Source organism: Mesoplodon bidens, assembly GCF_964165515.1.
Source record: "Mesoplodon bidens genome assembly, chromosome: 19".
NCBI lineage: Eukaryota > Metazoa > Chordata > Mammalia > Artiodactyla > Ziphiidae > Mesoplodon > Mesoplodon bidens.
In genome coordinates this window covers 39498920-39520172 of record NC_138179.1, presented here as the reverse complement: position 1 = coordinate 39520172, position 21253 = coordinate 39498920, and the positions used below count along the sequence as shown (strand labels likewise).

Sequence of the window (21253 nt, the reverse complement as noted above, 5' to 3'; positions counted from 1 at the left end):
CCCCCTTGTCAGCAAGTCCCTGGTGTCCCCCCCTGAGCAGAGAAACACTGGAAAACTCAGGAATGCATCAGTTTTATTTTCTGTTCTTAAAGCCAGAAGCAAACAAATGTTAAGCATATCCTAGGTGACAAGACAACTACTTAGAACATGCGGCCTGCCCCAGGATCAGGAAGATGTCCTCTCTCCCTCAGCCCGCTTCCTGTTTAACTTGGGACTCTTAACTGGAACTCAACTCTTCCCCAAACCATTTTAAATCCGGAAGACCAGCCGGGAGAAACCCTTTCCCCTGGGCTCTGGCTCTGCAACTGAGGGCCAGGCAGCTGAAGGGCACTAGGAGGGCCTCACTGGAGGCCCGGGCAGGCTTCCTACTCTCCTCGGCACCTGCCATTCTGGTGCCAGGGGACCCAGCCTCTAACGGACCCCCTCGGGCATGGGGCTTCTGTGCCCCCATCTTGAAACGGCACCGGCAAACCCAACAAACACAGGAACTCGCTAACCTGCTGGCAGGACAAACCCAAACTCAGCCCTCTGACGGCTGATGCCAAATTGCTCTCCCCCCCAGATGTGTCCTCTTTCTTGGGAAGTGAGTGGGGAGGCAGGGGGGCAGCAGCTGGAGAGAGGTTTTGAGGCCTCACACCTTCTCAGCGGCAGAAACGCTCCAGCACACACTGGTGTGGGGCCGGGGAGGTCTCGGTGGACGAGAAGTACGGATGCACAAGGGCGGCCTTGGCTGAGATGCGCCGGCTGGGGTCGTACTGCAGGAGTTGCTGCGGAGGAAGAGGAAGAGGAGGAGGGGAGAGACTGGGCCCGGGGGTGGCCGGGGCCCCAAGCCCCGAAGCAGAGCTGCCGTCACACCCAGACGGCACAAAGCCAGTACCTCCCAGCTTGAGAACCAGTTCTAGACACTCCCGGAATCTGGGGACAAAGACTTCATTCTAGTCCAGCCCTGCTAAGTCACCCCGTCTCCTTCACGTTACTGAGGCTGAGTCAGTCTCGCCCCTTCCTTAGGGAGCTTTCCAGGCTCCAGCCTAGTTCTAGTTGAGACAGACTTTTCTCTAGGTATCAGGATGAGGGAACCAAACCTGTCCGGGGAGCATGCTTGAGGGTGGGGCAGAAACACAGAAATCCCTAAACCTGGCCAGGCTGCGGAAGGACCCCCCTGCCTTAGAGTAGCCAGGATGGAGGGCTAGGAGGCTCCATGGGAAGTCCACTCCATCCTCCTGGCACTGGGTTGGGAGGCGCACACAGCCCTCTGGAAAGCTGGACACAGAGCCTGAAGATGAACTTCCTGCCCTGCCTTCCTCTGACCCAACACCAGACTAAAGAGAGAAACGTGCTCTGAGTCTTTGTGGGCAAGAATGGACAGCTCTGCCTGAGGCCCTCCGGGCAGCCTTGGCCTGGGCCAGCCCAAGGGGTCAAGAGGGTACAAGCGGAGGGGTGAGTGAGGACTGGGGCAGAGGCCGAGGCAGCGGGGAGCAGCCTGCTCTGAACAGCCTCGTGTGAAGAGTAACCGCTATGGAAGGCATTGCGGGGGTACCGAGGCAGTGGGCGGTGTGGTCCCTGCCTGGGAAAGCTTACAGCTTAGATGGGATAATAATGTCCACGAGAAAAAATTACCAAAACACAAGGCAACTAAGAAAAAGGGCACATATCACAGCATAAGAACAAAGCTAACTAGAAGAGAGAAGTTTTAAAAGGGATGATGAACATTGGACCTATCATGGGAGAGGCTTCCAGGTGGAGCAATCAATACACATGGGGACAAGCCAACTGTATAGGAGTCAGAAAAGAGACGAGCTGGGACTCAGAAGGAACCAGGGCTGCATAAGAGGCTAGATGACAAAGGGGACACTTCTAGCAAGAGCAACAGCTGGCGCGAGGAGGTCTTTCTCAGCCTCCCTGCCGCCCACCTGTACCTACCATGAGCAGGTCCTTGCCCTCTGGCTCCAGGTGGGGCACGATCTCCTCCGGCCCCTTCCTGGTCCACTTGGGGAAACTGCCCTTATAGTCAGGCAGCTGGGTGACTCCTGGCCACATGGCTTCACTGGGTGTCCCCAGGGTCCGAAAGATACGAAAGAGTTGGTCAATCTCAGAGTCGCCAGGAAACAGGGCTCTGCGGGTCACCTGGAACGGGGACGGGGAGAAGGTGTGGGGTCTACTCCCTTGTCATGCAGAATCCAATACCAGAAAAGAGGCCAGACCAGGGAGGCACCTCCAAGATATCTTTCCCAGGGCTGTGCTAAAAATCCTGGCCTTTTTTGGAAAAAGACCTTAGCCAGTCCCAAACACCCCTTAATCCATTTCTAATAGAATCAGAGCCCCTTCTACCCCCCACCCCAGAGGACCCTGCCTGTGGCCTCCCTGTGGCCTCCCTGTGGCCATGTTTGGCCCTCTCCCTACCATCTCTGCAAAGATGCAACCAATGCTCCAGACATCCACAGCTGTCGAGTAGAACTTGCTTCCCAAGAGGATCTCGGGGGCACGATACCAGAGTGTCACCACCTGTGGGGACAAGAAAACAGCATCATTCAGGGTAGCTGGGTGCACGGGTGACATCCCTTCTCTCCCCTCTGTCCTGCGGTACCTCATGGGTGTAGGTGCGCAGGGGCACCCCGAAGGCCCGAGCCAGTCCAAAGTCAGCCAGCTTGATGGCCCCCAACTCACTGATGAGCAGATTCTGGGGCTTCAGGTCTCGGTGGATGACCCGATGAGAGTGGCAGAAGTTCACCCCCTGCAGCAGCTGGAAGAGGTAGCTCTGGAACAGCGAGCGTGAGAAGGAGCTGGCTGAGCAGAGGCGGGGCCGGCTGAGCGAGCCTTCGCCGGTTGCCCCCGTCCCTCCCGCGGTACCTTGACTAAATGCAGGGGGAGCTCGGAGGCTGGGGTGGAGTCCATGTACTTCTTCAGGTCCTGGCTGAGGAACTCAAACACCAGGTAAAGCTGCTTCTCGCTGTGCACCACGTCCAGCAGCCTGGCCGGGCGACACCAGTCACCATGCGGCTCCCAGGCTGGGAGAGGCCCACTTCCCCACTCCTTCCCGCCTCACCTGACGATGTTGGGATGCTTAAGCTCTTTGAGCAGGGAGATCTCCCTGATGGCGGTGCTCGGGACCCCCTCGGTCTCCCTGGAGAACAGAGTGGTACAGCAGTGGAGGCAGCAGCTGAGCAGGCCCTTCTGCTGGGGGGCGGGGGGCGGGCGGGGGGCGTCACCTGTGTTCCTTATTCCCTAAGGATGCCCACCCCCCTCCCCAGCGATGGGGCTCTGTGCTCCTCGGCACACACCCGTCACCCCCAGCGGCCGGGGGCAAAGCCTGGTCGGGGTGAGGACGCATGACGGCTGCACCTCTGTGGCCCCCGTGTAACTGTGGAGCACTCGGAAAAGGAGTGGAACACAAAACCCTGTGATGAGGGATGGATGGGTGGGCTGTGGGTCACCCCTGGACCAGGGGGTCTCAGAGGCCGTCCCAGAACTCACACATCCAGCCTGATCTTCTTGAGGGCCACGAGCTGCCCGGTCTCCTTGTTCTTGGCCTTGTACACCACCCCATAGGTGCCCTCTCCAATCTTCTCCACCTTCTGGAACACATCCATGCCCGCAGAGTCGCCCTGGAAACAGAAGGCGCCTGGGGCGTTCGCACCCCTGCCCAGCACCCCCGCTGCCCCTCCAGCCTCTACGGCACAGCCTGCCCGGCCCCTGCCCAGGCCCCCCACCGCCCCCCTGCCCCGCCCCCCACCCCGGCTCCTGAGGCCTGTGGCCCCCAGGGCTCACCCTGCTCTGCCTGCCAGGCCGCCCAGGCCCGGCTCCCACCGCCCACCAAAGCCCCAGCCCCAGCCCCGGGAACCTGGTGTGGCGCAGGGGTGCCCCTCGCCCAGCCCAGGCCAGGCAGAAAGCCCCAGGCCCTAGGAAGCGGCTGCCCTGAGCCGGGCTACGGAGCACCGGAGGGCCCAAACTTCTCCTGCCCCAGCCCCCGCCCCCGCCCCCGCCCAGCCAGGCCTGGACCCCGGGGGCAGAAGGCTGCCCGGAGGGGCCGCCCAGGGGGGCCAGGGTCAACTCAGGGCAGAGGTCAGGGGTCAGGAAGGGCTTCTGAAGCCACAGTCCTGCCCTAGGCTGCATAGCCAGGGCGAGGTGCTGGGCCTGGCCTGTTTGGGGACGCTTGGCCTCCTGTGAGGGCAGAACCTTGGCAGGAGCAGCCCCCACTGTGTCCCTGGCCCCCCACCAGGTCCTGAGCGCCCCCAGCGCCCTCCCCTCAGGCCCCCAGCCCAGAATTCACCAGAAACCCTGCGCTCCCGCAGCCTCACTGCCGGGCCGGCTGCCTGCTCCGAGGCTCCCCCTGCTGGCCCCTGCCGGCGCTGCACCACGTGCATGCACTGCTCCGTCACACCACATGGCTTTATTCACGAGGACCGTCTGCAACCCTCCAGGACCCACACGGGGCCCAGCCCCCAGGGCCCCAGAGCCCGGCCTCTAATCTCTAGGCTCCCATTTCTGGGGCAATCCCGATGAACAACCCCTCCCCTCTTCTCTCCAGGAAGCTCCTGCATCTTCTCAGCAGCAGCTCCAGCGCGGGGGCGGGGGGCGCGGTTTGCCAGGAGCTGCCGTTTTGCTCTCTACTGGCTGCTGTCCCTCTCTCGCTGGTACAGCCTCTGCTCCCGGATGGCTTGTTCTAACAAGGGGAGATTCATTCCTTCCACACAAGTCAGCACCCGGGCCTTCACCACGCAGCCTCCATCTGAAAGACACAGACACCAAGGCACAGGCAGTGTCAGCAACACACCCTGCAGATGCATTCCAGCCGTTTCCCCTCGACTTGTTCTCGGTCCTGGGTTTTTTTTTTTTTTTTTTTTTTTTTTTGTGCGGTACGCGGGCCTCTCACCGCTGTGGCCTCTCCCGCTGCGGAGCACAGGCTCCGGACGCGCAGGCTCAGCAGCCATGGCTCACGGGCCCAGCCGCTCCGCGGCATATGGGATCCTCCCGGACCGGGGCACGAACCCGTGTCCCCTGCATCGGCAGGTGGACTCTCAACCACTGCGCCACCAGGGAAGCCCATAGGTCCTGGGTTTTGACAGAAGAGTCTGACAGGGCACAGGTGAGAAGGATGGTTTACAGGATGCTGACCATTTGTCTACTTGGGCCTCAGAACTGCAGGCCCACCATGCACTACAGGCACATGGCTGAAACTCAGGGGGTAGCCTGAAAATTCCACTCTGGCCCAGAGAGGTGTAGCCTCTACTTCCCTCTTTTGTCATCTTAACTCCTACCAGCTTCTCTGTAGCTCCCAAGTGCCCAGAGTTGAGGAGGGGTCTCAATCACCACCCTAGTTCTCCATTTGTACCAAGGGAAGGGCCCCTTGGCTTCGTAGGGTTCACTGGCATTGGAAATTGGAGCAAAGAGAACCCCATATTTAATCAATCCAAGGGGAGAGTCTGGACTTACAGGGGCAAGTCATCCCACCCTGGACAAGGGGCTGGGGGCACTTCTAGCAGATGCTGTGGTGAGCTGATGGAAAGGTTTGTCAGTGTTCAGGTGACACCAAATAGGAAGGACATCTGGGGTTTGCCCTAATAGGTTGTTTTTGGTTGTTGTATTTTTTTTTTGCACTATGTTCTCTGCTCTCTGGGCACATCAATGAATACATTCAATGTTCTAGAACATTATGCCGTCCTCTTTTGATGCTGTTTTGAGATAGAGGCTCTCTCTGGTTAAAGTCTATGCCTAACTTTTCCTCTAGTCTAGGCCACTTTACTGAGTTAACAGAGCCCGGGGGCAGAATTCAGAGAGCTGGACTGTGTAGATTCCAGGCTTCAACACAGGAAGATGAACTCATTTGAAACATGAGGTTGCCTGTGTGTCATCAGCTTCTGTTGGCCCCAGCGCTGGACTGCAGGGGCTGCATGGCCTAGAATGGGGTGGGGGGGCATGGAACAGTATGTGGATCTGTGGATGGATGTAAACTGTTGATTCTCATCACTCGGGCCTCTTCAGGAATAGCTGGCTCATCTATACTGATCAATCAAACAGGATATTTGCCTAAACTTCATTTGGCACTGAAAGGCCTAGACCTTTTCTTGTGACACATGTGGCCCTAAATAGTTTTCACAGAGCAGCTGCATGTGTTCAGGATGACACAGGGAGAGCAAGGACAAAATCAGAGTGCTCTAATTCACAGTTTAAAATCTCAAAATAGAAGCGTAGGTCAAATGTTTCCAAACTCCCTGTATGAAGATTTTCTTAGTATTGGACTTAATTTCACAGAACTTTCCTTACAATAATAATGCCTGTCAGCTCTTTCCTCGCCTCAGCCTGGGGAAACCTTCTCTTCGAGATACGGATAGTGAAACATGCTTCTTCCCGTGAATGAAGAAAAGTTATTAAAAATGGAAGTGAACTTTAGAAGTATGATTATCACAGGGACAAATTCGGCAATTCTGTTAGTCCATCTGCAAAAGGTCTGTGTAAATGGAATAAAAGAACGGCATTTGAAGAGTGCTGCAGGGGAGGAGAAAGGAGTTTATGAAGCCAGAGAAATAGTCATTTAGGGGAATCTCTTCTTACAAAGAAAAAGAACCTGCGGCAAAGGAGAAGGGCTGAGGGAATTCCCTGGTGGTCCAGTGGTTAGGACTCTGCGCTTCCACTGCCTGAGGGTGTGGGTTCAATCCAGAATGCAGTGGGTTGAGGTGTGAGTCTGAGATAAGGAGGGGTGATATGGAGAACAGATCTTCTTTTAGGAAGTTTGACTGTGGAGGGAGGAGGGTCACAGCTAGGTAGGGATAGAGCTGAACTTGAGCGCTTTATATGCTTGGAGGGAAGAACCAGTGGTAACAGGTTAAGGATTCAGCTGAGAAAGCAAAGCCCCTGCAGGAAGGCAGGCATGCATCACAGCACAGGGGCTGCACCGCAGGCAGGAGGGACCCTCCTCTCTCCCAGACTGGAGGAAAGGGGCTACTGATGGGTGTGGATGCATATAATTTTAGGAGAGGCTGCAGCTGTGGCCTCAATTTTACCTGGGATGTAGGAGGTGAGGTAATTTGCTGGAAGGGACGGGGAGGTGATGACGAAGGGGGTCCTGCGTGAATGCCTGAAATAGCTGTTGCGGGTCAGGGGGAGGGGGGACCAGCCAGGACATGTGGAAGGAATTCTAGGCAGCGTGAAGGGCCCGGAAGAGATAAGAGACCTTGAAACCGTTGTGCTAGGAATCCCTGGAGCTTTGTGAACTTTCTCCATGAACAGCTGGGTGGGACCTGAGAGGGTGGGGATTGGGGTTTAAGCAGGGAGGAATGATGGAAGACGAGGGGTTGGAACTTCTGCCAGGAAAGTGGTTGAAACGATAGTGAGGTCAAGCTGGAGAGGAGAGAAGGTGGTCCCGATGGGTGGCGAGGCAGAAAGATACTGAGGATGGAACCTAGTTTCAGGCGGCAGAGGCAGGCGGGTCCGGGTAAGTCAGGCAGCAGTAGGGCGGAGGTGGCACAACTGGTGCTGCAAAGGAGGAGCTGGCAGGATTTCCGTCCCACCTCTGGGTTCTGTGATGGGGCCTGGGAGGCTCCACGTGGGAGGGCGGGAGGGGAACTGCTGCCTGGGGGGAAAGGCCAGGTTTCAGGCAAGTCCCAGAGAAGGGGGCTTGAAGGTTCAAGAGGACACAAGGAAGGCCTGTGAGGGCAGGAAGCAGTCAGGTGAACGGAAACCACAACAGGTGGGATTTGTGGTGAGAGCTCTGGGGCAGCTTCTTGCTATAGGCGAGTAACCTTCAGCCTGGTATTCCACGCGGGCCCCTAGAGCAGAGAGAGGCCGAGGCTGTGTCCCCACATCTCAGTCCCTGGACTGGAGGCCCTCGGCCCTGCGGGGTGTCCTGGCCAGGTGGTGTTGGCACATGGCTGGCATTTCTTCTCTTTCATGTGCAAACATTTCAGAAAGGTGCCTTGAGGGGGCCTCTAGTCCATCCTCAGAACTGCCAACCTTGCCACGGGGCAGGATCCGTGTGTGGTTGACCTTTGTGTCCCCACAGGACTTCAGACCTGGCTGGGGGCCAGACAGGCCACTGCAGGTTGGAGGTCAGCGACCACTGCCAAGCTCAGCCCACACTCTGCCCTCCCTCCTCACCGTCGTCTTTCTTTCCTTGTGTCAGTCTCGAATGATGAGCATGTAGTCTCAGAAATTAGAAACTGAGGGGAAAATTTTTTTTTTAAGAAACAGGAAACCCTACACATTGTGATGAAAATAATGGTAAGTGGTAAACTAGCCAGAGCCTAGGAAGAATCCTGCTGGGTCTGAGGCTTGACTATTGAGGTTCCATTTTTTTGTTTGTTTTTTGGCAAGAACACATCAGAGCAGTACTGTCTGTGCTCTCCTGGTGCATCACACCAGAGGTACACGATCAATCGGTCAGATTTTTGTAATGTTTGATCACCTGAGCTACAGTGTTCCCGGCAAGCTTCCACCTAATGATTTGAGTGGCCAGTGATAACGATCATTGCCTGGATTTATTATTTCCTCAGGGCTTTTAACATGGTCACTTTAGAATTTAATTGTTTCTCCTGCGTTTATTCACTGTGATTCTTCTCTAAAGAACGTTCCCTCCTCCAACCATTTGGTTTCCCTGAAATACAATCCGTTCAGAAAATGGTAGGATAAACTCAAGGGAAGGAAGAGCAGGTTTAATGCAACCAGGAGGAAGCAATTAGCTAATTCCAGACCCAAGTTCTCCAATAAATGGCATTAAAAAAAGGAAAAAAGGAAGACAGAACTGTTATAGAGACTTGGGATATGTAACCCAAAGGCAATGCATGGACTTTGTTTGCCTCCTGCTTTTTTTTTTTGCGGTACGCAGGCCTCTCACTGCTGTGGCCTCTCCCGTTGCGGAGCACAGGCTCCAGACGCGCAGGCTCAGGGGCCATGGCTCACGGGCCCAGCCGCTCCGCGGCATGTGGGATCCTCCCGGACCGGGGCACGAACCCGTGTCCCCTGCATCGGCAGGCAGACTCTCAACCACTGCACCACCAGGGAAGCCCTGCCTCCTGCTTTTAAACTAACTTTTTGTAAAAAGCCATTTTGGGGCCGAGGAGGGGAATGAACACAGACAAGGTATGTACTAGAGTATATTAAGGAACAGCTATTCATTTTGTTGGGCGTGATCGTGATGTTAGAGATAGACATTGAGGTATTTATGGGTAAATGAAGTGATGTCAGATTTGCTCTAAAATACACCAGCAAAATAAGTAAGTAAATGCGGGCGATGATGACACAACAGTGGAATGTGGATCACTGCTGAATCTGGGTGACGGGTACATGGAGGCTCATTCTACTTTTGTGCTTGTTTGATTTGAAAACATTAAATTAAAAAAGTTATATGGGTTGAATTTGTACTTTAAAGTTTTTTCCATTTTTCTTCCCACAAATAATTCTAAATGTCTTCTCCAGGTCCCGCCCTGGTCCTGGCCTGATGTCCCACCTTAGTATCAACCCCTCTCTGTATCTGCAATCAGACCTTTGAGTTACAGATACTGGGCAGTTGGCTCCTGAGAGCTCCCAGGACTCCCTGTAGGGGCCAGGAGTGCAGGAGGGAGTCTCAGGTGATGTGGGCTGCAGTCAAAGTGGAAATGATTTATTCAAGGCCCTTTGTACCCATTTCCACCCCTCCTCCTGATACTTCTCTCAAATCAATTATGAAGGCAGGGACTCTGAGCTCAAAGGCTTAAGCCTGAATAAAAATTAACTTTTATTAAATCAAACATAATTAAAGTAAGCCCCATTTACTTTTTTTCTAGTGCATTTCTTCCAGAGTTAAAAACCACTGCAACTTTTAGAAAGTAAGTTGGGAGTGTAAATCAAGAAACATAAATGTTCATATCCTTTAATGTAGCAATTCCACTTTTAGGAAACTACCCTAAAGAAATAATCAGAAAATGGACAAAGACTGGTACTCTGATCTTGGACAAAGATTGGTAATAGTTAAAGGCTATTAACTACAGCATTTTTAATAAATATCTAGATAGATTGTTTAAACTGTTTTTTCCCTCTGGCTATAAAGCAATACATTTTCATTGTCAAATGCTAATAAAAGTATAAGGAATCCCACAGCCCCACCACCCAGAAATAATTACTATTAACGTTTTGGTAAATAATATTTCAAACTTTTATGTGTATCAAAAATGTCTATTTAACAAAAATGAGATCATATGATACATACTGTTTTGTAAACTGCTTTTTCTTAGTAAAATACTACGAACATCTTTTCATGTCAACTGATATAAATTTACAACACCATTTTTGATGGCTGTATAATATTCTCCTGGCTGAATATCTCATAGCTTCTTTAACCAATTAATTTACAGTGTACTTATAAGAGCAAAAAATGGAAACAATACAAATGTCTAATGCTTGTGTGAATTAGTGTACACATCTAATCTATAAAATATTATACAGCCATTAAATACTGTATCTAGAAAACATTTTCAAGACACGGGGGATTGCTTATGATATAATGTTAAATGAAAATAACCAGATACAACATGTTATAGTTACATAAAGCATGTAAAGGAAAATGGCACAGTGACAGCCAGAGAGGGAGGCAAAGAATACAAGTACCTAGGTTTTAAAGGGCAAGCTTCAACCCTTGATGCCATAGAGATTCTCCCAGGTTTCTTCTGTTCCTTCCCTTGTGTTTTATTTCTCTTACCCTGACTTCCTGGCCTGTTACTCCAGCCCCATACTCTCTGAGCCTTAGTTTTCTCATCTATGAAATAGCCATAAGATGACTCATTAAGGGCTGGTGAGCGATTCAAAAAGATTTAAGCAAACCTCCTAATACCAGGCCTGGCATGTTGTAGGCCTTCAGAAATTAATGATTTCTCTCCCCCCTTTCTCACTTCCCTACGGCAGGTCCACCTCAAGCCCAATCACATCTCTTTCCTATGAGTCCCTATAACTCGTGGGCTGATTTGGAAGGAATGTTAACCCCAATGAGGGACCCGTGCTGGGTCAGAAGCCAAGTCCAGGCACCCAAAAGACTGCCCTACTCAGGACCCAGAGTGAAAAAGGGTGTGTGAAGCCAAGGCTTACCCTTCTGGTGCTCCAGCTCCCCAAGGACCATGTAGAGGGAGCCCACCTGGGCTTGGAACGGTTCCACCAACTTGGTACAGACGAGGATCGGGTGCTGGTCAGATCTGTGCTGAGCCATCAGGGTCACTCGGGACTTTGTCATGTCGTAGCTGTACAACCTGGAGGTCAGGTAAGTGTGATCATTTCCATCCATAGACAGAACCAACCCAAAGCTCAAAAGGTTCTGGGAGGCCAATACATCCATGGAAAAATGTTCAACCTCACTCGGATCAGAGAAATTAAAGTGGCAGCAACAGAAAAGGTTAATTAGGTCTACATAACTGAGGTATAAATTACATGCATTAAAAGGGACCTGTTCATTGACTGTTGACAAAAGTATACACTGTGTAACCAGCACCCCAATCAAGCTTTGGTACATTTCCATCACCCCCAAAAGTCCCCTTGTGCCCCTCTGAACTCAGGCTCCCCACCTCCCACCCCAGGCAACCACTGATCTGCTCTTGGTCTCCACAGGTGAGTTTTCCTACTCAAGCACCTCATGTAAATGGAATCCTAACAGCATGAATTCTTCTGTGTCTAGCCTCTTTCACTCAGCATAATGGTTTGGAGACCCATTTATGCTGTTGGGTAAATCAGTAGTTTGTTCCTTTTTATTGCTTGGCAGCACTCAGTTGAATGGATCAATAAATTATTATTATCCTCACCAGCTGATTTGGTTTGCTTACGGACTTGTGCTGACATATGTTTTCATTTCTCGTGGGGAAATACCCAAGTGGGATTTCTGGGTCATATGGTCAATCTGTTTGTTTAAAGGAAATTGCCAAATTGTTTTTCAAAGTGATTGTGCCACTTTACTTTCCCCCCAGCAACATGTGAGGGTTCTAGTCATTCCAAATCCTTGTCAGCACAGGATACGGTCAGTCTTTTTAATTTTAGCCACTCTAGTGGGCATGAAATACCATACCATTGTGGTTTTAATTTGCATTTCCCTAATGACACATGATGTTGAACAAATTTTCATATGTTTATTTGCCCTCTGTATATCTTCCTTGGCAGTGTCTTGTTTAAATCTTTTACCCATTTAAAAATTAAGTTCTTTGCCTTCTTATTGGGTTATGTGAGTTCTTTGTTTATTCTAGGTACAAATCATTTGTTGAATACAGATAATATACACACACATGTTCACTTATTTTTTACCAGTTCGTGGCTTGCCTTTTAATCTTCTTAATGGTAGCTTTTGATGAGAAGCTTTTAATTTTGTTGAAGTCCAATTTATTCATTATTATTCATTATTCATTTCATTATTTTTTTGTTTTGTTTTGTTTTGAATATTTATTTATTTATTTGGCTGCGCCAGGTCTTAGTTGCGGCCTGCAGGATCTAGTTCCCTGACCAGGGGTCGGACCTGGGCCCCCTGCATTGGGAGCTTGGAGTCTTACCCACTGAACCACCAGGGAAGTCCCTATGGTTTTTGTTTTCTGAGTCTAAGAAATCTTTGCCTATCTCAAGGTGTATGTGAAGGTTTTCTCCTGTTTTCTTCTAAAGATTTTATAGTTTTAGCTTGTTCACTTATGATCCAGTCAGAATGATTTTTTTTTTGGTATGCTGTGGGGTAGGGATCAAGGTGTTTTTTTACCCTCATAAAAATATCCAGTAGTTCCAGCACCATTTGTTGAAATGACTATACTTTCCCCACTGAATTAAGTTGATGTCTCTGCTGAAAATCAATTGCTTTTGGTTAAATAAATAGATGTGGTTAAATAAATTATGGTATGTCTATGCAATGAAATAAAATGGATCTATTTAAAGTGATGATATAGATTTACATATTTGGCAAGGAACTAGGTCTACCATACACAGTTAAGTATGGTACAATATAGTAATATAATAGGATCTCATCTAGCTTAAAATATTTATACATGTATGTATATATATGTCTCCAAGATGGTCCCCAATGATTCTTATCTCCTGGCATCCGCATCCCTGTGTAGTCCCTACCACCCTGACTAGCGCTGACCTGTGTAACCAATAAAACATTGCAGAGATGACCTAGAGTGATTTCTGAGGTTAGGTCATTGACATTGTAGCTTTCTCTTTGCCCTCTCTGTTGAGTCACTCCTTCTGGTGAAAGCCAGCTGCCATGTTATCAAGACTCTCAAGCAGCCATATAGAAAAATCCATATTGAGGAAGTGAGCCTTTTGACACCAGGCAGCACAAAATTGCCAAACATGTGAATGAGTCATCGTAGAATCAGATCCTCCAGGTCCACGCCAGCCTTCAGATGCTGGCAGCCCTGGCTAACATCTGGACTGCAATCTTCAAAGTCAATCTGAGACAGAACCACCCAGCTAAGCCACGCCCATATTCCTGACACTCAGTAAGTATGAAAAAATAAGCATTTATTGTTATTGTAAGCCACTTAATTTTGGGGTGATTTGTTACACAGCAATATGTGACTAACACAGTATATATGTATATACACATATTGTGTATATACACACCCACCCACATATACACACAAACACACATGAAAAAGCATGTAATCACCAAAAGGTTAGCAGTGGGCGGTTGTCCAGACAGTGGAATTACAGGTGATTTTTACCTGCTTTCTTTACACCCTTACAGATTGTCTACATTTTTTACAATGAATATGTATTAATTTTTTAGCATTTAAAAATTATTAGGGGGGCTTCCCTGGTGGCGCAGTGGTTGAGAGTCCGCCTGCCGATGCAGGGGACACGGGTTCGTGCCCCGGTCCGGGAAGATCCCACATGCCGCGGAGCGGCTGGGCCTGTGAGCCTGTGCTCCGCAACGGGAAAGGCCCGTGTACCGGAAAAAAAAAAAAATTGTTAGGGACTTCCCTGGTGGTGCAATGGTTAAGAATCCGCCTGCCAATGCAAGGGACACGGGTTTGATCCCCGGTCCGGGAAGGTCCCACATGCCACGGAGCAACTAAGCCCCTGCGCCACAACTACTGAGCCTGGCCTCTAGAGCCCGCGAGCCACAACTACTGAAGCCCGCGCGCCTAGAGCCCGTGCTCCACAACAAGAGAAACCACCGCAATGAGAAGCCCGCACACTGCAACGAAGAGTAGCCCCCGCTCGCCGCAACTAGAGAAAGCCTGCACGCAGCAACGAAGATGCAATAAATAAATAAAAATAAATAAATTTATTTAAAAACACAAAAATAATTAGATAAAATTATGACTATTTTAATTTTTTAAATAATTTTGAAAATATATAATAATAAATAATTTAAAATGTAAAAATAAGTGATTTTTTTTTTTTTTTTTTGCGGTATGCGGGCCTCTCACTGTTGTGGCCTCTCCCGTTGCGGAGCACAGGCTCCGGACGCGCAGGCTCAGCGGCCATGGCTCACGGGCCCAGCCGCTCCGCGGCATATGGGATCCTCCCGGACCGGGGCACGAACCCGTATCCCCTGCATCGGCAGGCGGACTCTCAACCACTGCGCCACCAGGGAGGCCCGATTTTTTTAGTAATTAAAAATATGTACTTTAGGGGACTTCCCTGGTGGTGCAGGGGTTGGGAGTCTGCCAGTGCAGGGGACACAGGTTCCAGCCCTCCGGGAGGATCCCACATGCTGCAGAGTGGCTGGGCCCGTGTGCCACGGTGGCTGATCCTGGGCGCCCACGGGCCACAGCTGCTGAGCCTGCGCACCACAACTGCTGGGGCCCACGTGCCTTTAGCCCGTGCTCCGAACGGGAGAGGCCACCGAGGTGAGGGGCCAGCGCACCGCAGCAAGGAGTGGCCCTGGCTTGACGCGGCTGGGGGGAGCCCGCGTGCAGCGGCAAGGACCCAACACAGCCAAAAATAAATAAATAAGATAAATTTATTAAAAATATATATATACTTTAAAAATAATTTTAAAAATATTATAATTTTTTAAAAAGACTAATCTTTTTAAAACATCCCCCCACCGTGTGAAAACAACATTCTCACCTGCCAAACGTCCTCAGTGTGTCCCCATCAGGAACTTGGCAGGCACTGACCTCCCAGGGGAAGTAATAGATCCCAGGATTGGGCAGCATCATTGCTCCTGTAACCAAATAGTTGAGATGGATTTTTGAAGATTCCTGACAAACCAAGCCAACCACAAGATGGAGATTAACAGACATGAGACCAGCAACAACTGAAAAGGTAGTTCCAGGGGGTGGTGTTTTAAAATTTAAAAAGATTTTTTGATAGGTTTATGCATTCACATATTAAATATATATATATATATATATATATATATATATATATATATACAAAAGATCTATGTGGAAAGTGTATTATTTCCACTCTAATTCCCATGCAGCCCATTCCCTCCCCAAGCCCCTAAACCTGGGATTGGTAAATGACCTCTGTCACAACTACCAAACTCTGCCATTACAGTATGAAAACAAAGACAATAAATAACGAATGAGTGTACCTTATTTCCTTCAACCTTTATTTACAAAAACACGTCATGAGTTGTCTTGGCCTATGCTGATGTTTGCCAACCCCTGCCCTGAGGGGACCATTTCCATAAATTTTTATTTATCTTTTCATTATGCAAATAAGGACAAATATGAGTATATATTTATTTCCTTTCTATACTATAGTATACATACTGTTCTTGATTTTTTTTCACTTAATATATTTTGACACTTTCATAGTTGTATATAAAGGGAGTCTTCACATTTTTTAAATAAACTTTTTATTTTAGAATGGTTTTCATTTATTTTTTTTAAAACCTGTAAAGATGGTACAGAGAATTCCTATAAACATCACATCCAGTTTTCCCTATAATTAACATCTTACATTAGTATGACACATTTGTCACAATTAATCAGCCCGTATCAATATGGTACTATTAACTCAACTCCATACTTTATTTGGATTTCACTGGTTTTTCCCTAATGTCCCTTTCCTGTTCCAGAGTCCCCTCCAGAATCCCACATTACATTTTCTTTTTTTTAAATAAATTTTATTTGTTTATCTTATTTTTGGCTGCGTTGGGTCTTCGTTGCTGCACGCAGGCTTTCTCTAGTTGCGGCGAGCGGGGGCTACTCTTCATTGCGGTGCACGAGCTTCTCATTGTGGTGGCTTCTCTTGTTGCGGAACATGGGCTCTAGGCTCACAGGCTTCAGTATTTGCGGCACACAGGCTCAGTGGTTGTGGCTCTCAGGCTCTAGAGTGCAGGCTCAGTTGTTGTGGCCCACGGGCTTAGTTGCTCCGCGACATGTGGGATCTTCCTGGACCAGGGCTCGAACCCGTGTCCCCTGCATTGGCAGGCAGATTCTTAACTACTGCGCCACCAGGGAAGTCCTAGAATCTTTTTAAAAGTAATTTTTCTACTCTCACCATGTATAAGCTAAGCTATAAGTAACTATATCATTAAATTTATTTTTATTTTTAAAATGACCATGCAGTAGCATTTGACTCTTTGTGGGGTTAGGGTTGGGGGAGATACTCTTTTGTAAATTTTAACCTCAATTTCTTCTTCAAACAAAAGCTGCTATGTGTTTGTTAAGACACTTCTGTTAAATAAGCACAGCTGGCTCCATAAATCATTATCCATACATTATCACACATTCAGGAAAGTTTCTGAGAAGACATATCAGGACAGGCTTCTCTTGTGGGTCAACTGGATTTCAAATACTCTCTCTAGAAGTCTGAGTAATGGTACAATCTGTACTTCAAGCCTTGCCCTTTTCATTCCCCAAGGCAAAATATCTTCTAGGAGAAAAAAATCCATGGTATGAAGAAGAGAAATATGCTTCTTTTTAACAACTGAGAGGTTTGAAAATACTGTACAGGAAGGATGGTGAACCAATCTGACTGCTTCTTTCATCTTTTCTGAAGCAACTGTCAAGATTTCTGTAGTGGGATTGAAGGTCAGAGAAGTAATACTTATAACTAAGTTCATCATAGCTTTTATCGGCTTTGGGTTTGTTTCTTGGGGACAAGAAACTTGATTGTATATGTTTATCACCCCACAATTAGAATAGGTTACTGGTTTATCATAAAAGGATATAATTCAGGAACAGCCAGAGAGAAGAGGTGCATAGAACACGGTAGGTGGGGAGGGGTGTGGAGCTTCCATGCCCTCTCTGAGCTTTGCCACTTTCCCAGCCCCTCCCTGTGTTCACCAACCCAGAAGCCATTCATCAATGTGTTTAAAGTTACAAGTCTTTGTTAGTCTATATTATACAGTGAATCTCCAACATTAAAACTCGAGTTATGCCACATGATTTGACCTATGGCCTAAAAAGATTCTATCACCTGGGGATTATTTCCAATTTTAAGTGTAATCTCAACTAAATGAGTTTTACAGTAACCAAGTAAAATGATTATTTTACTATGCCTTTAAAAGTTTTGCAATCACCAGAGTAAAAATGGATTCAGGGAAGAATCACCACTGGATGCAAAAAGTACTGGGTAAAAGTTTGATGAAGACCCGGCATATTTACATGGTCTCAACAGTATCTCCCCCACAGATTACTTATTAATTCAAAGGGAAAAATGGTCCACTTCACAGTGAAGAAAATTAGCAAATACAACCTTCATGTGCCTTCTGGATGTGATGCACTGAGAAGGATACATTGTTTCTGTGATATTCCTGTAAAAAAATGTATAATCTGAATCTAATCACCAAGAAATATCACACAAATCTGAATTGAGAGACATTCTACACAGCAACTGGTTTATATGCTCCAAAAGTGTCAAAATCACAGAAGATAAAGAAATTGCTCCAGTTAAAGGAGGCTAAAGTGATAGGACAACTGTTATGGGTGGAATTGTGTCCCCGCAAAAAGAGATGTTGAAGTCCTAACCCCCATGGACCTCAGCATGTGACCTTATTTAGAAAGAGGGTCTTACAGAGGTAACCAAGTTAAAATGAGGTCATTATGGAAGGCCTAACCTGACTAGTGCCCTTATAAAAAGGGGAAAGTTTGGACAGAGACAGACATGCACAAAGGGAGGAGGCCAGGTGAAGGTGAAGGCAGAGATTGGGGTGATACGTATACAAGCCAAGAAAAGCCAAAGATTGCCAGCAAACTATCAGAAGCTAAGAGAGAGGCATAGAGCAAATCTCACTCATAGCCTCAGAAGAAGCAACTCTGCTGATGCCTTGATCATGGACTTCTAGCCTCCAGAACTGTGAGACAACAAGTTTCTGTTGTTTAAGCCACCCGGTCTGTGGTACTTTGTTATGGTACTTCCAGCAAACTAATACAACTAAATATAATTCAGGATCCTGGATTGGACCTTGGCTGGGAGAAAAAATTGTGATAAGGGACTTTATTTGACAATTGTAAATCCACAGAAAGGTCTGTAGATTAGGTAATAGTATTGTATCAACGTTAAGTTTCCTTAATTTGATAACTGCTGTTCTCCTGTTCTCTTTGTCCATTTAGGTGGATCCTTGGGAGGGAGAGGAAATAGGCACAGGAGGACGATGTTTTAACCAGAACCAAGTTCCATGGCTTTAATACCATCTCCAAGCCACCCTTCTCCATCCCTGATTGGCTCAAGCCCAGGAGTCATTCTTTGTTGTTGTTTTTTTTCCAGGAGTCATTCTTGATGTGTCCCTTTCTCTCATGGTTGCATCCAATCCATCACAAATTTCTGTCAGTTCTACCTCAAAATACATATTGAATCTATCCACTTCCCTCCATCTTCATGGTCATCACTCCATCCAGGCCTTCACCGCCTTTATAACTGGTCTCTTTGTTTCCACTCTTTTCCTTCTACAGTCCATTCTCTTCATAACAACCAGGGTGATATTTTATTGTATTTTTAAAATAAATATATTTTTTATTTATTTAGTTTTGGCTGTGTTGGGTCTTTGCTGCTGCACACAGGCTGTCTCTAGTTGTGGTGAGCGGGGGCTTCTCATTATGGTGGCTTCTCTTGTTGTGGAGCACGGGCTCTGGGCGCTCGGGCTCAGTAGTTGTGGCTCACAGGCTCTAGAGCACAGGCTCAGTAGTTGTGGCGCACGGGCTTTGTTGCTCCGAAGCATGTGGGATCTTCCTGGACCAGGGATCAAACCTGTGTCCCCTGCATTGGCAGGTGGATTCTTAACCAGTGTGCCACCAGGGAAGTCCCCAGAGTGATATTTTAAAATAGAAAACATGCCACAGGAGTATTTTTTGCTAAAGCCTCAAGCCTGAATCTTATAAAGCCTCTAGATCTAACCAACAGCTTATAGAAAATACAGAAATAGAGGAACATGTTCAAGATATCACAGAGAGGGAAATTGTGGGCAAGTCACATGAAAAACAACCTAGCTTTTTCAATAAATAAATCGAAGAAAAAAATCAATGTCTAGTGGAAACCTATACATTAAAAGAAGCTTAAGATTCTTATCAACCAACTGCAATGTGTAGACCTCGTTTGGACCCTGATTTGAATGAACCAACTGCAGACAATTTTTTACAAAGCAGTCAGAGAAATCTGAATACTGATTGGATCTGTTGAGGTAGGAGATAGATGGGCCGGACAGCTGGGGTTTGTCAAGTGGAGTAAAACTGAAGCTTTGTTCTCACCCAGACACTCCAAGGACAAAGCCAGTGGCAGAAGCGAGCTCTGCTAAGTAAAGAGATAAGATGACCACTCCTGAGGTTAAGGAAAACTTCCCTGTCTGCACATGCACAGGAAGCCTCCTTGGGATTCAAAAAGGGACGCGGCTGGGGGGGGCGGGCTTCCCTGGTGGCGCAGTGGTTAAGAATCCGCCTGCCAATGCAGGGGACACGGGTTCGATCCCTGGTCAGGGAAGATCCCACATGAAGCCAAGCGACCAAGCCCGTGCGCCACAACTACTGAGCCTGCGCTCTAGAGCCCGTGAGCCATAATGTGGGCTACTGAGCCCACATGACACAACTACTGAAGCCCGCGCACCTGGAGTCCGTGCTCCACAACAAGAGAAGCCACCGCAATGAGAAGCCCACGCACCGCAATGAAGAGTATTCCCCATTCGCTGCAACTAGAGAAAGCCCGCGTGCAGCAACGAAGACCCAACGCAGCCAAAAATAAATAAATTTATTAAAAAAAAAAACTAATCTTGATTAGTTTTTTGGTGCTCCCTGTACTGTGTCTGAGGGGAATGCCTCACTCATCTTACCCTATACTCAGTACTGTTATTAAAAATTGATGCGTCAGTTTTACAAACAAGTTTTTTTTAAAACTATTAACACTCTTAAAAGTGTATAGTTTTAAAAAATGGGATTAGTATGTTGTTTAAAGTTACAAAGGTAAATGAGAGATAAAAGAGATGGGTAGCGTACCACACCTTCGTTACCATGGCATGAGGTCAAAAGGTAACTAAAATGAGCAAATCAAGAAATAGCTTGGAAGTATTTTACTTCGATGTTCTTTAGGAAACAAAACTAGAAACAATTTATTATGGTTAAAGTGGCTGCCTCTGAGGATGGGGAACTTCTGCTTTTCATTACAAATCCTCTTACACTAGCTTTTTTCAGCGTGTGCTTTTACTACTTTGATGACGATAATTGTGAAAACAAAAAAGTCTCCTTTCCAAGACCTCTAAGCACACTGCCAGTTCCGTCTCACTCTAAGTCCAAACTCACCCCATAAACAGGGGGGAGCGCCCCCAGTTCCACACTCAGCTCCCCGCGGCCCACGCCTCTGGCAGCAAAGATGCCGTTATCTTAACAAACGATAGTTGGAGCCTCTCCCCGGTGCGACCCTCGTTCCCGTCCTTTTTTCCTCCAATCTTGGAACGTTTTGGGAAACCCTACGACCTCCCCAGTAACTCGGAAAAGCACGCGGGTTCCCAGCCTCAAGCCTTGAGTCTCCTCCCACCTCTCATTCCCTGGGATGCCTTAGCGCGCGGACCCGGAAGCGGCGGGGTGGCCGCGTCCCGAGGCGCAGGCGCAATCCTCCTCAGCCTCGTTGTCCCGCCCCTTCCCAACCACTCGCGAACCTTTCTGGGCCTCCTGGCCTTGGGTTCCCCCTTTCCGCTCAGCGTGACCACGTGACGAGGGAGGGGCGGGTTGCGGGGAGCGCTTCGCTTTCCCCCCCAGGGCAATTTCTTGACCTTCTTCCGGGGTCTCCTTGCCGGGCGCCGCTCAGAGGCTACCCTGGCGGAAAGCAGGGTACCCGCCCGCCCCGGCGCCGCCTCCGCCTCGGCCGCGGTCGGTCACGCGCGGAGGGGCCGCGGTGAAGGAGAAAGGGAGGGCCGGGGCGGGCCGAGGCG

At 48.5% G+C, this 21253-nt stretch overlaps 2 protein-coding genes across 6 annotated transcripts; both read right to left on the bottom strand.

Annotated features, from left to right (window-relative positions):
* Positions 1-62: 62 nt before the first annotated feature.
* Positions 63-4361, bottom strand: CDK3 (cyclin dependent kinase 3; the record flags this gene model as incomplete). 4 transcript variants are annotated; one of them, XM_081219876.1, is made up of 8 exons in its annotated part: positions 63-767; positions 1921-2124; positions 2401-2502; positions 2585-2755; positions 2848-2968; positions 3044-3174; positions 3472-3602; positions 4268-4361. In XM_081219876.1, 8 exons carry the CDS (start codon positions 4359-4361, stop codon positions 642-644), a joined length of 1080 nt encoding a protein of 359 aa, XP_081076002.1. In that variant the 3' UTR covers positions 63-641. The 4 variants fall into 4 exon arrangements, with proteins under 4 accessions (XP_081076002.1, XP_081076000.1, XP_081076001.1 ...); XM_081219874.1 differs by lacking the exon at positions 4268-4361 and having other exon boundaries at positions 3472-4263; XM_081219875.1 differs by lacking the exon at positions 4268-4361 and having other exon boundaries at positions 3044-3171; positions 3472-4263.
* Positions 4362-4368: 7 nt separating this feature from the next.
* Positions 4369-21111, bottom strand: TEN1 (TEN1 subunit of CST complex). Of its 2 annotated transcripts, none has more exons than XM_081219878.1 (4): positions 20981-21111; positions 15010-15106; positions 11050-11207; positions 4369-4726 (listed from the first exon to the last, which is right to left on the bottom strand). In XM_081219878.1, the coding sequence occupies exons 2-4, from the start codon at positions 15099-15101 to the stop codon at positions 4605-4607; spliced, it is 372 nt and encodes a 123-aa protein (XP_081076004.1). In that variant the 5' UTR covers positions 15102-15106; positions 20981-21111; the 3' UTR covers positions 4369-4604. The 2 variants fall into 2 exon arrangements, with proteins under 2 accessions (XP_081076004.1, XP_081076005.1); XM_081219879.1 differs by lacking the exon at positions 20981-21111 and adding an exon at positions 20625-20881.
* Between the last annotated feature and the right edge of the window lie 142 nt (positions 21112-21253).